We start from the raw sequence: 12,434 nt of genomic DNA, 5'->3' as shown, positions 1-12,434 counted from the left end.
CTGGAACTGATATCCCATCTGAAGGGTGGAGAGAGCAAGATGGGGTCTGGCATGGCCTTTTGAAACCTCAAAGCCCACTCCCGGTCTTCTCCAACAAGACCACTTCCTGCTCTTTTCTAAACAGTCCACCAACTGGGAAACAAATACTTAGCTACATGAGCCTATAGGGATTATTCTCATTCCAACCACCACAGTGTAGTAACTGTTACTGAGTTTTATTGAGCAGTTTCTAAGCATCCTGAGTAGCAGAGGTGTGTTTGAGTCTCATTTTCTCTTTTGAGGCGTTTGTTAAACCTGTTCTACTTCTGTTTTGACAGTGTGTGTCTCTCATTGAACTGTTTAAGGGCAAGTGTAATATTTAAGTGCTTTATTTTTGGTATTCTTTCAGAATTTCATTGTAATAGATGGTTTCTAGTTACTTTATTGTTAGATACTGTATCTGTTGAGATGTAGATTTCTTTTATTTACTAAATGTATGCTTGTGTGTCACTGCAAATCTGTGGAGAGGTAGGTTGGGAGCAAGTGCTCTTTCCCTGCTGAGTCATCTCACCAGCCTGAGTTACAGATTTTTAAGGTGTCTTGTCTGCCTGCTCTGCCTGCCAAACCTTCTTAAGAATCTTTCAGAACTTTCAGATTATTTTCTTGTTGACCTAGATGTAGGCATAGGTAAGATACATTGTTACTGTTAAGAAACCTTGTGAGCTGAGGGTAGAGCTCAATACCTGGCAAGTGTACACAAGCCCTAGGGTTTGATTTCTCACAACTCAGGGGGAAAAAAAAGCAACTATATTATTCACATATACATACCCAGACAATTTTACACTTATAACCCCCCACCGTCCCAACATAGGGTCTCACTATGTAGCCCTAACTGCCCTGGAACTCAGTTTATAGATCAGTATGTCCTCAAACTCCAAGATCTCAGGGTTTGGTTTTGTTTTTTTGCAGAGTGAGAGATATGGGTCTGATTTCATTCTTCAGGTGTACATCCTCTCTGGCCATTTGTTGAAAAGACTTTTCCCCCACTGTATGTTTTTGACACCTTCAGCAAAGCTTAGGCATTCACAACTCTGGGTTGATCTCTGATTTTCTGTTCTAGTCCATTGATCTGCATGTCTGTTTCGTACCAGTACAATGCTGTCTTTATTACTGTGGCTCTGTAGTGTAGTTTTAGGTTAGGTAATAGTATGTATGCTTCTGGCTGTGTTCTTTCTGCCTAGAATTGGTTTGGCTATTAGGATTTTTTTTTGTTTCCAAAGCATTGTCAGGTTTGTGAAGGAATTGAGATTTTTGTTTAGTGCTTTTTATGATGTATACTGGGATCTGAAATAAAGCCATTTTAATTCTCTGCTTTGGGCTATTGGCCAGGTCAGGACTTACATTTTATTTAGGTGTTGAAAATCATTCTGTAACTTTTATATTGCCTGACCTGAAAGCTCTTGTGTAGAAGGTGTTTGCCTAGTTCTCCTGGCGCTCAGAAGAGCCTTTCCCACAACAGTGAAGTTTTACAGGTGACGTTGACCTCTTGAGAGCAGAGTGCCACCGTTTGGGAATTAACTACTACATTTTAAATTATTAATGTGCTCATTGGAGAAATTTTAGAAAACAGGCCATTAGGAAATAAATAAAAGTCACTAAAATCTTACATTCTTATAAGACTTAGTAAATAGCCTTTGAATTTCATCTGACTTAATTAGCTAAACTTGAGCTAAGCAGGAATTTGTGTCAAGGTCTAGGAATTAGCGCACACACACACACACACACACACACACACACACACACACACCCCGGTACACACACCTTTTCAGAGAGAATAGTTTTTATTCTTTGAGTTATTAATCCCCTTTGGGGAAGGGTATGTATCTCTGTGTGGTATGTGTGTTCACACTTGTGGGTGTACCTGTATGTAGAGGCAGAGGTTAGTGTTGGTGTTTCCCTAGGTCATGCTCCACCTTATCTACTGAAAAGGCCTCTCACTTAAATCCAATAGTAGATAGCCAGCTTGGCCCAGGTACAGCCTGTCTTTGTCAACTGAGAGCTGGGTTATCGGTGGGCCACCGTACCTTGGTCAGGATTATATGATATGGTACTGGGGGCTTTCATGCTTGCAGAGCACGCACTCTACTGAGTGAGCCTCTCCCCAGCCTGGGTTACTGTCTTTTAAGAAGATGGGGTGTGTGTGGGGGACATTGGAGCAGTTAGGAGTGCTTATCACTCTTCCTTCCAAAGAACCCAAGACTTCAGTTTCCAGCACCCAGTTTGGACAGCTCACAACCTCCTATAATTCCAGTTTCAGGGACTTCCAAAGTCTCTGTGGGCACCTGTGCTCTTGTACACACACTCTCACACACACACACACACACACACACACACACACACACACGTAAATAAATCTAAAAACAAAGGTATTGATTGTCTAATGAAGTTCTTACATTTGAATACTTATTTTTTGGGCTATGGCTTTCTAATTTTGGTACCTGTTTTCTTCATGGTAGTTTAACAGATGAAGAGTCTCGGAAAAATTGGGAAGAATTTGGAAATCCAGATGGGCCTCAAGGTGCGGTGAATATAAAAATGTTGGTAGTATTGTATATTATGAAAATATTAACTAGAATAAGAGGAATATTGATTTTTCTTTGTTTATAGTTATGAAAATTACAACCACAAGAAGTTAGATGAATACATTGAACGTCTTTACATATTTGTTTTGTTTATGTCTATGTTTGTGCACAGTACACATAGCTGGTGCCCACAAAGATTAGAAGGAGTGGGGCATTAGCTCCAGAGCTGGAGTTGGGGGCATTGTGAGCAGTTGTGTGGGCTGGGAACTGAACCTGGATCCTGAAAGAGCAGCAAGCGCTCCTTTTTCTTTTATTTCAGAATTATTTTACGTGTGCTGCTTATGTGTGTGAAGGTTAGAAGAGGACATTGGATCCCCTGAAATTGGAGTTGTGGATGGTTTTGAGCCACTCTGTGGGTCTTAGGAACTGAACCCAGGTTCCCTGCAAGAGCAACAAATGCTCTTAACTGATGAGCTACTTAGGGCAGGAGAGATGGCTCATCTGTTAAAGGATGGGCTCACAACCAAAAAGACAGCAAGTGCTCGTAAGCACCGAGGAGTCTTTCCAGACTCTGTTTACTTTTTACTTACTTTTTTTTTTAAAGACTTTGGTTCCCAACATAAATTGGACTTGGTAATTTCTTCTTTTTTTAGGGGGGCAGGTAACCAGAGTGAGAGGGCTAGAAGACCTAAGAGGACTGGGAAGTGTGTGTGTGTGTGTGTGTGTGTGTGTGTGTGTGTATGAAAGAGAGAGAGAGAGCGAGAGAGAGAGAGATAGATAGATAGATAGATAGATTGGGGTACATTATGTGAAATTCCCAAATAATCAATAAAAATATGTTGGCAGGGAAAAACACACAAAAAACTTCAGTTCCCAGTACCATGTTGAGCAGCTCAAAGCTGCCTATAATTCTAGCTTCAAGGAGATCTAAACTTGGTCTCTGAGTGTGCTTGTATTCATGTGTATATACCTATTAACAGATATAGACAGGCTGGAGAGGTGGCTCAGAGGTTAAGAGCACTGCTTGTTCTTCCAGAGGTCCTGAGTACAATTCTCAGCACCCACATGGTGGCTCACAACCATCTGTAATGAGATCTGGTGTCCAAGTACACACGCAGACAGAATACATAATAAATTAATAAATAAATCTTAAAAATAAAAACAGATACACATGCATACTTATAATTTAAAAATGAGAAAATAATTTTCTCCATGTGCATGGTACCTGTATGTACACATTTATGCATACATATGTGTACACCATGAGCATATGCAAAAAACTTTTTCTTTACTGATTTCTTACATTTTCAAGGGTTTATATGAATTCAAGGCATGGAAGTATTTGAGTTTTCTAGTAAAAAGAAACTTAAGTGTAAAAAGTTTCCCCATTGAAAACTATGAAGTTTCATGTACACACTTCTGTAATATACATACGTTCATTTATTTTGAGACAAGATCTCACTCTCATCCATGCTGACCTTGAACTTCCATTGATCCTCCTGCCTCATTCAAATGTTGTACAAGCCAGGGTGTATTTTTAAGTTTGTGTAATGGAAATATATGTAACATAAGAAGTTTTTTTGGGAAATGGTGAGGAAACTTAATTTTGAGATACAGATAAATGAAATTGAAAGCAGAGTCTTTAGAACAATGATTTATTTTATTTCAGCTACAAGTTTTGGAATTGCCTTGCCAGCTTGGATAGTTGACCAGAAAAATTCGATTCTGGTGAGTGCATTTAAATAAATAAGGCCTGTTCTGATGTTCTTGATATACTTTTGTTCTCTACTGTATTAGGGTGTGATATAATGAAACTTTCACAAAGAAACTCTTGCATGCACTTACTTGTTACTGTGTTTTGAAAGCTACATAGCAAGAGAAAAGAATTGGTTCTCATTACACGCTGGTTTAGAACAATGGATTCTAATTTTGTTTTTGGTTTGTTTGGTTGTTGTTGTTGTTGTTGTTTTTGAAAAAAGGTTTCTCCTGGCTGACCTAGAACTCACTCTGTAGACCAGACTGGCCTCGAACTCACAGAGATCTGCCTGCTTCTGCCTCCTGAGTGCTGGGATCAAATGCATGTGCCACCACCGCCCAGCAGTAATGTATTCTAAGTTTGAAACCGTCAAGTTTTGCTAATTTATTTTGAAAGTATTTTTGGTTAGTGTCCTAATATTTTTTTGAGAACTATTGGATTTTATGGTAGCCATATTTATCTAAGGTAAACTCATAATTTAACTTATTCATTTCACTTTTGCTCAAACTAAGCTACTTTATGTTAATTGAAATATACCTATTCCATACTAGGAAGCAGTGGGACATCAGACAGGCTTCTATCTCTGATAGTTGCTGCAGCCCTAAAACATCAGGAATTGTCTTAATTAATATATTGTTTAAAAATTGATGATTCTCTACTTGAGGTTTCATGAAAGTAATTATCTAGGAGCTATTTTATTTTAACTTAATCTTTCCTTATTTTAAATGTATAACTCTCTCACTCGCTCTCTGTGTCTCTCTCTCTTGCGTGTGTGCGTGTGTGTGTGTGTGTGTGTGTGTGTGTGTGTCTGTGTGTGTCTGTCTGTCTGTCTGTCTATCTGTCTGTCTCTCTCTGTGTTGCAGGGGGGGGGGGGCGGAGGTGGGGAGGGCTGCCCAGGTCACAGCATATGTGTGGAGGTCAGAGGATAACTTGGTGGAGTTGGTTCTCTCCTACCATATGGGTCCTGGAGCTGGAAGTCAGCTAGTTAGTCTTGGAGGCAGATACCTTTACCTACTAAGCCTGGTCTGAGGAGCCTTTTTTAAACTTTAAAAGCAAAATACACACAGTTTATCTGTAGTTTGTTTTGAAAATGCCTATTTTGTGACATTAAAATTGATAATCTTGTATACTTGCTGCTTATACGTGCATCTATTATACTTAGGGCTGCTGTGGGAATAACAGGAAAGGGAAGATGGCTAACAGATTTCAGATGAAGCTGTAGGCGAAAATTCAATAGTACTATCAAATAAAAATGAAATGGCACGTTTGCAGTTAGGCACTAGAGTTAGTTTGTAAGGGCTTATAATTTATTTCACAGCACTACTCACAAGATGTGACTATAGAAAGTGCTTGACTGGAAGGGAGGCATAATTTATAAAACTTTTGCAGTTATCTATATTACATCAGTATATAGAAAATTAAAAGGTGATTTGTATAGCAGACATAAAAGCTCTAGAGTTTGACTATAGTAACACTGTTAACCTGTGTGCCTAGTACAAGCTCTGTGATCTGTTTGTACTTCAGCTATACTATCCACAAGAAAACCCCAAAAGGTACCTTCATTATAAAGGATCAAATAACAGAGTGCTTTTAATAGTGGGACCTCTTTGTAAGTCTGAACAATGTTTTAATTTACCAGACCAAGGCATAACTGCTTTCTCTTTAACTCTAGGTTTTACTTGTATATGGATTGGCATTTATGGTTATCCTTCCTGTTGTTGTGGTAAGTTCTACCATTTTATATTGATTGTATTGAGGTAGTTGCTTCATAAGATTTTGATTTAGAATTTAATCGATGTAGCAGGAATCTTAAAAGTTCTTATTAATGAAATCAAACCTGAAGCCAGTTATTGAGGTGAACGCTGGAAGATCAGAGAAGCCGAACAAGCCACAGCTACCTCACCTCGCCAGTTCCTCAGCTCATCCTGTTTCCTCAGACTGGAAACTTCTGTGTCCTCATCCAAATGGATCTCAGCTGAACTGTGCTGCTCAAAGCCTAAAAGCTTAACCAGCCAAATGCTTCTAGTTTCTGGTCTTCACGCCTTATATATCTTTCTGTTTTGCCATCACTCCCTGGGATTAAAGGCTCTCTTTTTGGGATTAAAGGCATGTGTCACCATGCCTGGCTGTTTCCAACGTGGCCTTGAACTCACAGAGATCCAGAGGGATTTCTGTCTCTGAAATGCTAGGATTAAAGGTGTGAGTGCCACCATTTTCTAGCCTCTGTATCTAGTGGCTGTTCTGTTCTCTGACCCCAGATAAATTTACTAGGGTGCACAATATTTTGGGGGAACATAATACCACAAATCGATTCAACATAATGTTTTTAAACATGTTGTTTTGTTTGAAACAGGGTCTTACTACCTAACTCTAGCTGGCCTGCAACTTGATAGGTGGTCCAGTTTGGCCTCAGACTACCTCTGCTTCCTGATTGCTGGGATTAAAGGCACCACCACGCCCAGCCTATTTTTTACTTTTTATTTTTATGTATGTGTGTGTAGGGTATGTGCACATGAGAGTAGGTGTCCAAGGAGTCCAGTAGAGAATATAGGATCCCCTGGGGCTGGATAGTTATGAGCTAGTTGATATGGGTGATGGTAACAGAACATAGGTTCTCTATAAGAACAGTACATGGTCTTAGCCACTAAGGCATGTCCCCAATCCCTAGCCACTCATTTTAAAAAAATAACTGTGTAGTACTATATAATGAAGAGCTACCAAAAAAGTTTATGTCATCTTTCATTTCTTTGTGTCATGTGTTCTTTTTGATCCTTGAGTTTGTGTGGCTCCATAAGTCCTATTATACATCTGTCTTGACCTCTCTGTAGGATTGATGTGTAAGATCCAATCTCATGAGAACATGAATGAAAATATGTCAGCTATAAAATGGTCCCTAGACTTACCAATTTTGTAGTAGAAACCACTTTATTTGCTTATAGCAATGAGTGTGGTTTTATTCTTGTTTTATCTTTTAAACAGTTTCTGCCTAAAACTTAAAGCATTTTAATCATGCCTGATGATTTGTATTGGTGTTTAGATGTCTGACAGTGTGAGTATTTGTTAAGTAAGTTTTTGAAATATGGAACAAGCTCAAGCACTTCATTGCTCTTAGTAAATTTTTGGAAAATTCACACACAAAAAATATTGTGCTGCCTCAAGCTTAATATTTATAATTTTTCATGCTTTATATCTTGTTCAATTTTATTTGTATTTAGGGCTCTTGGTGGTATCGGTCAATACGCTATAGTGGAGACCAGATTCTAATACGTACAACACAGATTTATACATACTTTGTTTATAAAACTCGAAATATGGATATGAAACGTAAGTAAACCTAAGGAACTGCTGTTTGTTGCATTGTTTTCTGAGTCATTTATATGTTGCTATATATTTCTTAACTCTATAGTAGATTCCAGTTTATAGTTCATCAGATTGAATCAGAAACCAGGAGGACCATTGCTGACTGGCTCCTCCTCAGCCTCACATTCAGTGGCCTTTAATACAGCCTAGGCACATCTGCCCAAGAGTGGTACCTCCTCTATTAGCATCAAGAAAATGCCCCCACAGACATGCCCACAGGCTAGTCTGATCTAGGCATTTCCCCAGTTAAGGTTCTGTCTTCCCAGATGACTAGTTTATGTCATTAATGAAAGCGTATAAAATTACCAGGTTTCCACATAGCAAAGGCAACAATTAAATGAGGAAGGAGATGGCCTACAAGGTGGAGGAAATGTTGGGTAGCTTAACAACTGAGAGAGGATGAATTTCTAGAATGCATGAAGAGTTAAAAACCTGGTGTGATTGTGTACACCTGTAATCCCAGTACTCAAAAAGGGAGAGCTAAGAGGATTGCCCCAAGTTTGATGCCAGCCTGGGCTACATAGTAAAGTCCAGGCTAGCCAAGGATTCAGTGTTTCAGAAGGAAGAATTCTGTCTTCCTCTAGTCAGACTTGCTGTTATAAGAAAACGATTAACGAAAGCTGGCAAGGATGCAGCTGCTAGTGAGAATGTCAGTTAGTCCAGCCACTGTACATGAGTCCTCAAAGCTCTTTGAATAGATTGAACATATGATAAGCTACTATACTACTACTGGGCATATACCAAGAGGAAGCCAAGTCAGATACCTCTGCGTCTGTGCTTACTGTGGCATTGTGTACAATAGCCAAGCTGCAGAATATACCTAGGTGCCTGTCCGTAAAAAAGTGGGTAAGGAAGATGTGGTATATATAGCAACCACCATTTTTTTTTTTTTTATTCATCCATAAGGAAGAATGAACTTAGGGAAGTTTCACAAAAATTGGTTAAACAGGAGATAATTATATTATGTGAAATAAATGAGACTCAAACATTACATTATTTCTCTCAAATAGATCCTAGGTTTTTAATGTGTACACATAACATCATAAACACACACACACACACACACACACACACACACACACACGTCATGAAAGTTGAAGCAAGACTGGGAAAAGGAAGAGTGCTAGCTGGAAGGGAAGGGATGGATATGGTCAATACACGATATAATTAACAAAAACGTCTGTGAACCTTCACTGTGTATACTGTGTATAGTGAATATAGGATATAGAAGAGAATGAGTATTACTTTCTGTTGTGCATACAGAGTACTCTTATATCCAATTGAAATATTAATATAGGATCTTACTTCCTTATAAAAATGGTTCATGTGTTTTGTTTTGCCCGTGGGATACTGATTTCTGAGAGTGTTCCTTAGTCTCAGATAATTCTGTCACAAAGCATTTTTTAGCTGAAGGATTTATTTACATTTCCCTCAGCTGTCTTTGGAACAGTTATTCTCCCTCCACCCCTGTGAAAATATTTGAGCCTGGAGTGATGGTGCATGCTTTTAAACCCAGCACTTGAGAGGCCAGGGCAGGCAGATCTTTGTGAGTTCCAGCCCAGCCTGGTCTACATGTGGAGTTCCAGGCCAAAGTTACAGGGTGAGACACTGTCTCAAAAAAACATTTTTTTTGGCGGGGGGGGGGGGGCAGGCGTTGTAGTAGGTCAGAGGTTTACGGTGCTGCTGTGTGTCGGCACATCTGAAGACACTCAAGAGTAAGGAATAGTTACAGAGCTGTCGTCTCTACTCTGGAGTGTCTAGTCCTGCCTTTGTTTGTTAGCACAGATTCTCGTCTGTGTTAAAGGAAAGGTAAGAGTCATGGTTAGGGTGATTGATGATCGTAGTGTCCGTCCGTATAGAGCTTTTAGGATAATAATACATGTGGCGGGGAATTATGTGCATTTCCATAACCTTCTCCAAGGTTCCAGAAGTTTTGGTTACTTGATATTCTGAGAAGTCATGGAATAAGAGAATCTCCCACTCTTGGTAATTCCTTACGTCTGTACTGACGGCCACTCATTTACTTGATACTCTGAGAAGTCATGGAATAAGAGAATCTCCCACTCTTGGTAATTCCTTATTTCTGTACTGACGGCCACTCATTTACTTGATACTCTGAGAAGTCATGGAATAAGAATCTCCCACTCTTGGTAATTCCTTATTTCTGTACTGACGGCCACTCATTTACTTGATACTCTGAGAAGTCATGGAATAAGAGAATCTCCCACTCTTGGTAATTCCTTATTTCTGTACTGACGGCCACTCATTTACTTGATATTCTGAGAAGTCATGGAATAAGAATCTCCCACTCTTGGTAATTCCTTACGTCTGTACTGACGGCCACTCATTTACTTACAGCATTCCAACACCATACGAAGTACTAGTGCTCTCTAGCAGCTTCTACAAACACGTGCTTAGTATAGAACATTCTATTTTAAATGATCTTAATTTTCCCAGGCCTTTTGTGCCCTCAATTTGATGAACACTTATACTCACTTGGGATAGGTAACAATTGTGTACATTTTTAAAAAGGTAGTTTCTTTTGTTTTAGTTGGAAATATTAATTTACTTGTCAGTAGTGGAGGCCAGATGACTGTCAGCATTGCATTGTGCATGATTAGAAAGGTGCTTAACTGTAGGGTTCTCAGTTCTGTAGTTATCTCAGGAGGAGAAATGAATAGGCAAGCAAACATCTATTTACCATTATTTTGTTTTGTTTCCATAGGGCTCATCATGGTTTTAGCTGGAGCTTCTGAATTTGATCCTCAATATAATAAAGATGCCACAAGCAGGCCAACAGATAATATCTTAATACCACAGGTTAGGCTGATCTTACACATTTCTTGATAAGCAATAAAGTACAAAAGTGAATGATTCATGATACGTTTCTGAATAATTATTTTTCTTTGCCTTAGCTAATTAGAGAAATTGGCAGCATAAATTTAAAGAAGAATGAGCCTCCACTTACCTGTCCATATAGCCTGAAGGCCAGAGTTCTTTTACTGTCTCATCTTGCTAGAATGAAAATTCCTGAGACCCTGGAAGAAGGTATTTGTGACTCTACTATGTAAAGGGTTTTAATGGGACCAAAGCAACAGATGTAAGTAGTCTTGGTGATTCAGCATTTAGATGATGATCTTTTTTTGTTCAATCAAATAGTTGTTTATATTCCTTTAAAAGATCTATTTGTATATAATTACTTTACAAATAGTTTGGAAGTCTACGTCAGATGCTTTGGCGGATGTAAAAATGTATTATTTCAAGATCATATATTCCATATGAAGTGTTTAACAATTGCAGGTTAGCAGAAGAATTTCCTAAATGGCTTTGGTTGTTGAGATAGTCTCAGTTATGTTTCTGAGGCTGTCCTTGAACTTTTGCTGCTGCTCAGGCTGGACACAAGCTGAAGACCCTTCTCCCTCAGCTTCCTGTGGACTGAGATTATAGATCTACATCACCATCTAGTGATTTTTGAGAAAAGAACTTGAAAGATTTTTAGAGGAACAAAAGCATATTTACAGCAAATATCTGACCCTCTTAATCCAACATTATTCCCCCCTGTTTCTCAGTAGTAGCTACAGAGAAGTAGATTTGATTTTTACTTAAAGGTTCATAAGTGTTTGAAATACCTATTCTTTAAAACAAAAGCTGTGAGTTGAGATGGAAGTGTTACCAGAGAGATCATTGATTTGAATGTCATCTCCTTCTAAGCTGTAGAATTTCATTCTGTTGAAACTTTTACTTGTCATCCTAAAAAGTAAATGTTCTTTCTGAATAAAGTCTTACCATCCCATCACTGTTCATTCAACTAATGATGCAATCTAGGACTCCTGAAAATAAGACCGTTTGGTATTAGTGCTAGGAAGGATGCTTAGGGTGGAAGGAAGGGATATTTTTAGGCATTGTCATTGGAGTTACTTTGAAATAAATTAGTAATTTTGTTACTAATGTTCTGTGTATCTATACAGGCATATTCATTTTTACTAGTCATTTCTCATACATAGGGGGCCTGCTTTTTAGGTTGAGTACCATATCTAATGAATTTTGTTTCAAAAGTTAATTTTATCTGTCTTCATCTATATCCTGGTACCACAGAGGCCTGAAGAGGGCTTTGGATTCCTTGGAACTGCAGTTACAAGTTGTTGTGAGCCACTGTGGGTATTGGGAGTTAAATTCAAGTCATCTGGAAGAGCAGCTTATAGCTGGAGTTTTCTCCAGTCCTGCCTGGCCCACGGTCAGGACAAATCTCTCACCCGCCAGTCCCTCAGCCACTCAGACCCAACCAAGTAAACACACATAGATGTATATGGCTTACAGACTGTATGGCCATGGCCGGCTTCTTGTTATCTAGTTCTTCTACCTTAAATTAACCCATTTCTATAAATCTATACCTTGCTACATGGCTCATGGCTTACCAGTGTCTTACATGTTGGTACTCATGGTGGCAGCTGGCAGTGTGTCCTAACTCAGCCTTCCTGTTCCCAGAATTCTTTTCTCTGCTTGTCCTGCCTATACTTCCTGCCTGGCTACTGGCCAATCAGCATTTTATTTATTCAGAGAGATATCCACAACAGCTACTAGTGCTCTTAACTGCTGAAACATCTCTCTGGCCCCTCAGATGGATGATGATGATGATGATGATGATATATCATTTTTTTTTCTGTTTTGTTGGTATTTGAACTCAGGACCTGACATGTGCTGTGCATATACTCTATCATCTAGCTACATTCCCAGCCTGTTAGAATTTTTTTTAACTT

General features: G+C 38.9%; 1 protein-coding gene across 1 annotated transcript in view; it reads left to right on the top strand.

Moving 5' to 3' along the window:
* Sec63 (SEC63 homolog, protein translocation regulator) overlaps positions 1-12,434 on the top strand; it is a 77,783-nt gene that overhangs the window by 35,072 nt on the left and 30,277 nt on the right. The window contains exons 5-10 of the mRNA XM_036168868.1: positions 2,496-2,557; positions 4,231-4,289; positions 5,990-6,040; positions 7,533-7,641; positions 10,403-10,497; positions 10,593-10,725. Of these exons, the coding sequence (XP_036024761.1) occupies positions 2,496-2,557; positions 4,231-4,289; positions 5,990-6,040; positions 7,533-7,641; positions 10,403-10,497; positions 10,593-10,725 (509 nt within the window). The remainder of the gene's footprint in view (positions 1-2,495; positions 2,558-4,230; positions 4,290-5,989; positions 6,041-7,532; positions 7,642-10,402; positions 10,498-10,592; positions 10,726-12,434) is intronic.

This window comes from Onychomys torridus, chromosome 19, assembly GCF_903995425.1.
Source record: "Onychomys torridus chromosome 19, mOncTor1.1, whole genome shotgun sequence".
NCBI classification, from domain to species: Eukaryota; Metazoa; Chordata; class Mammalia; order Rodentia; family Cricetidae; genus Onychomys; species Onychomys torridus.
Note: the sequence above shows the minus strand (reverse complement) of the source record. Positions and strands in the feature narration are given on the sequence as shown.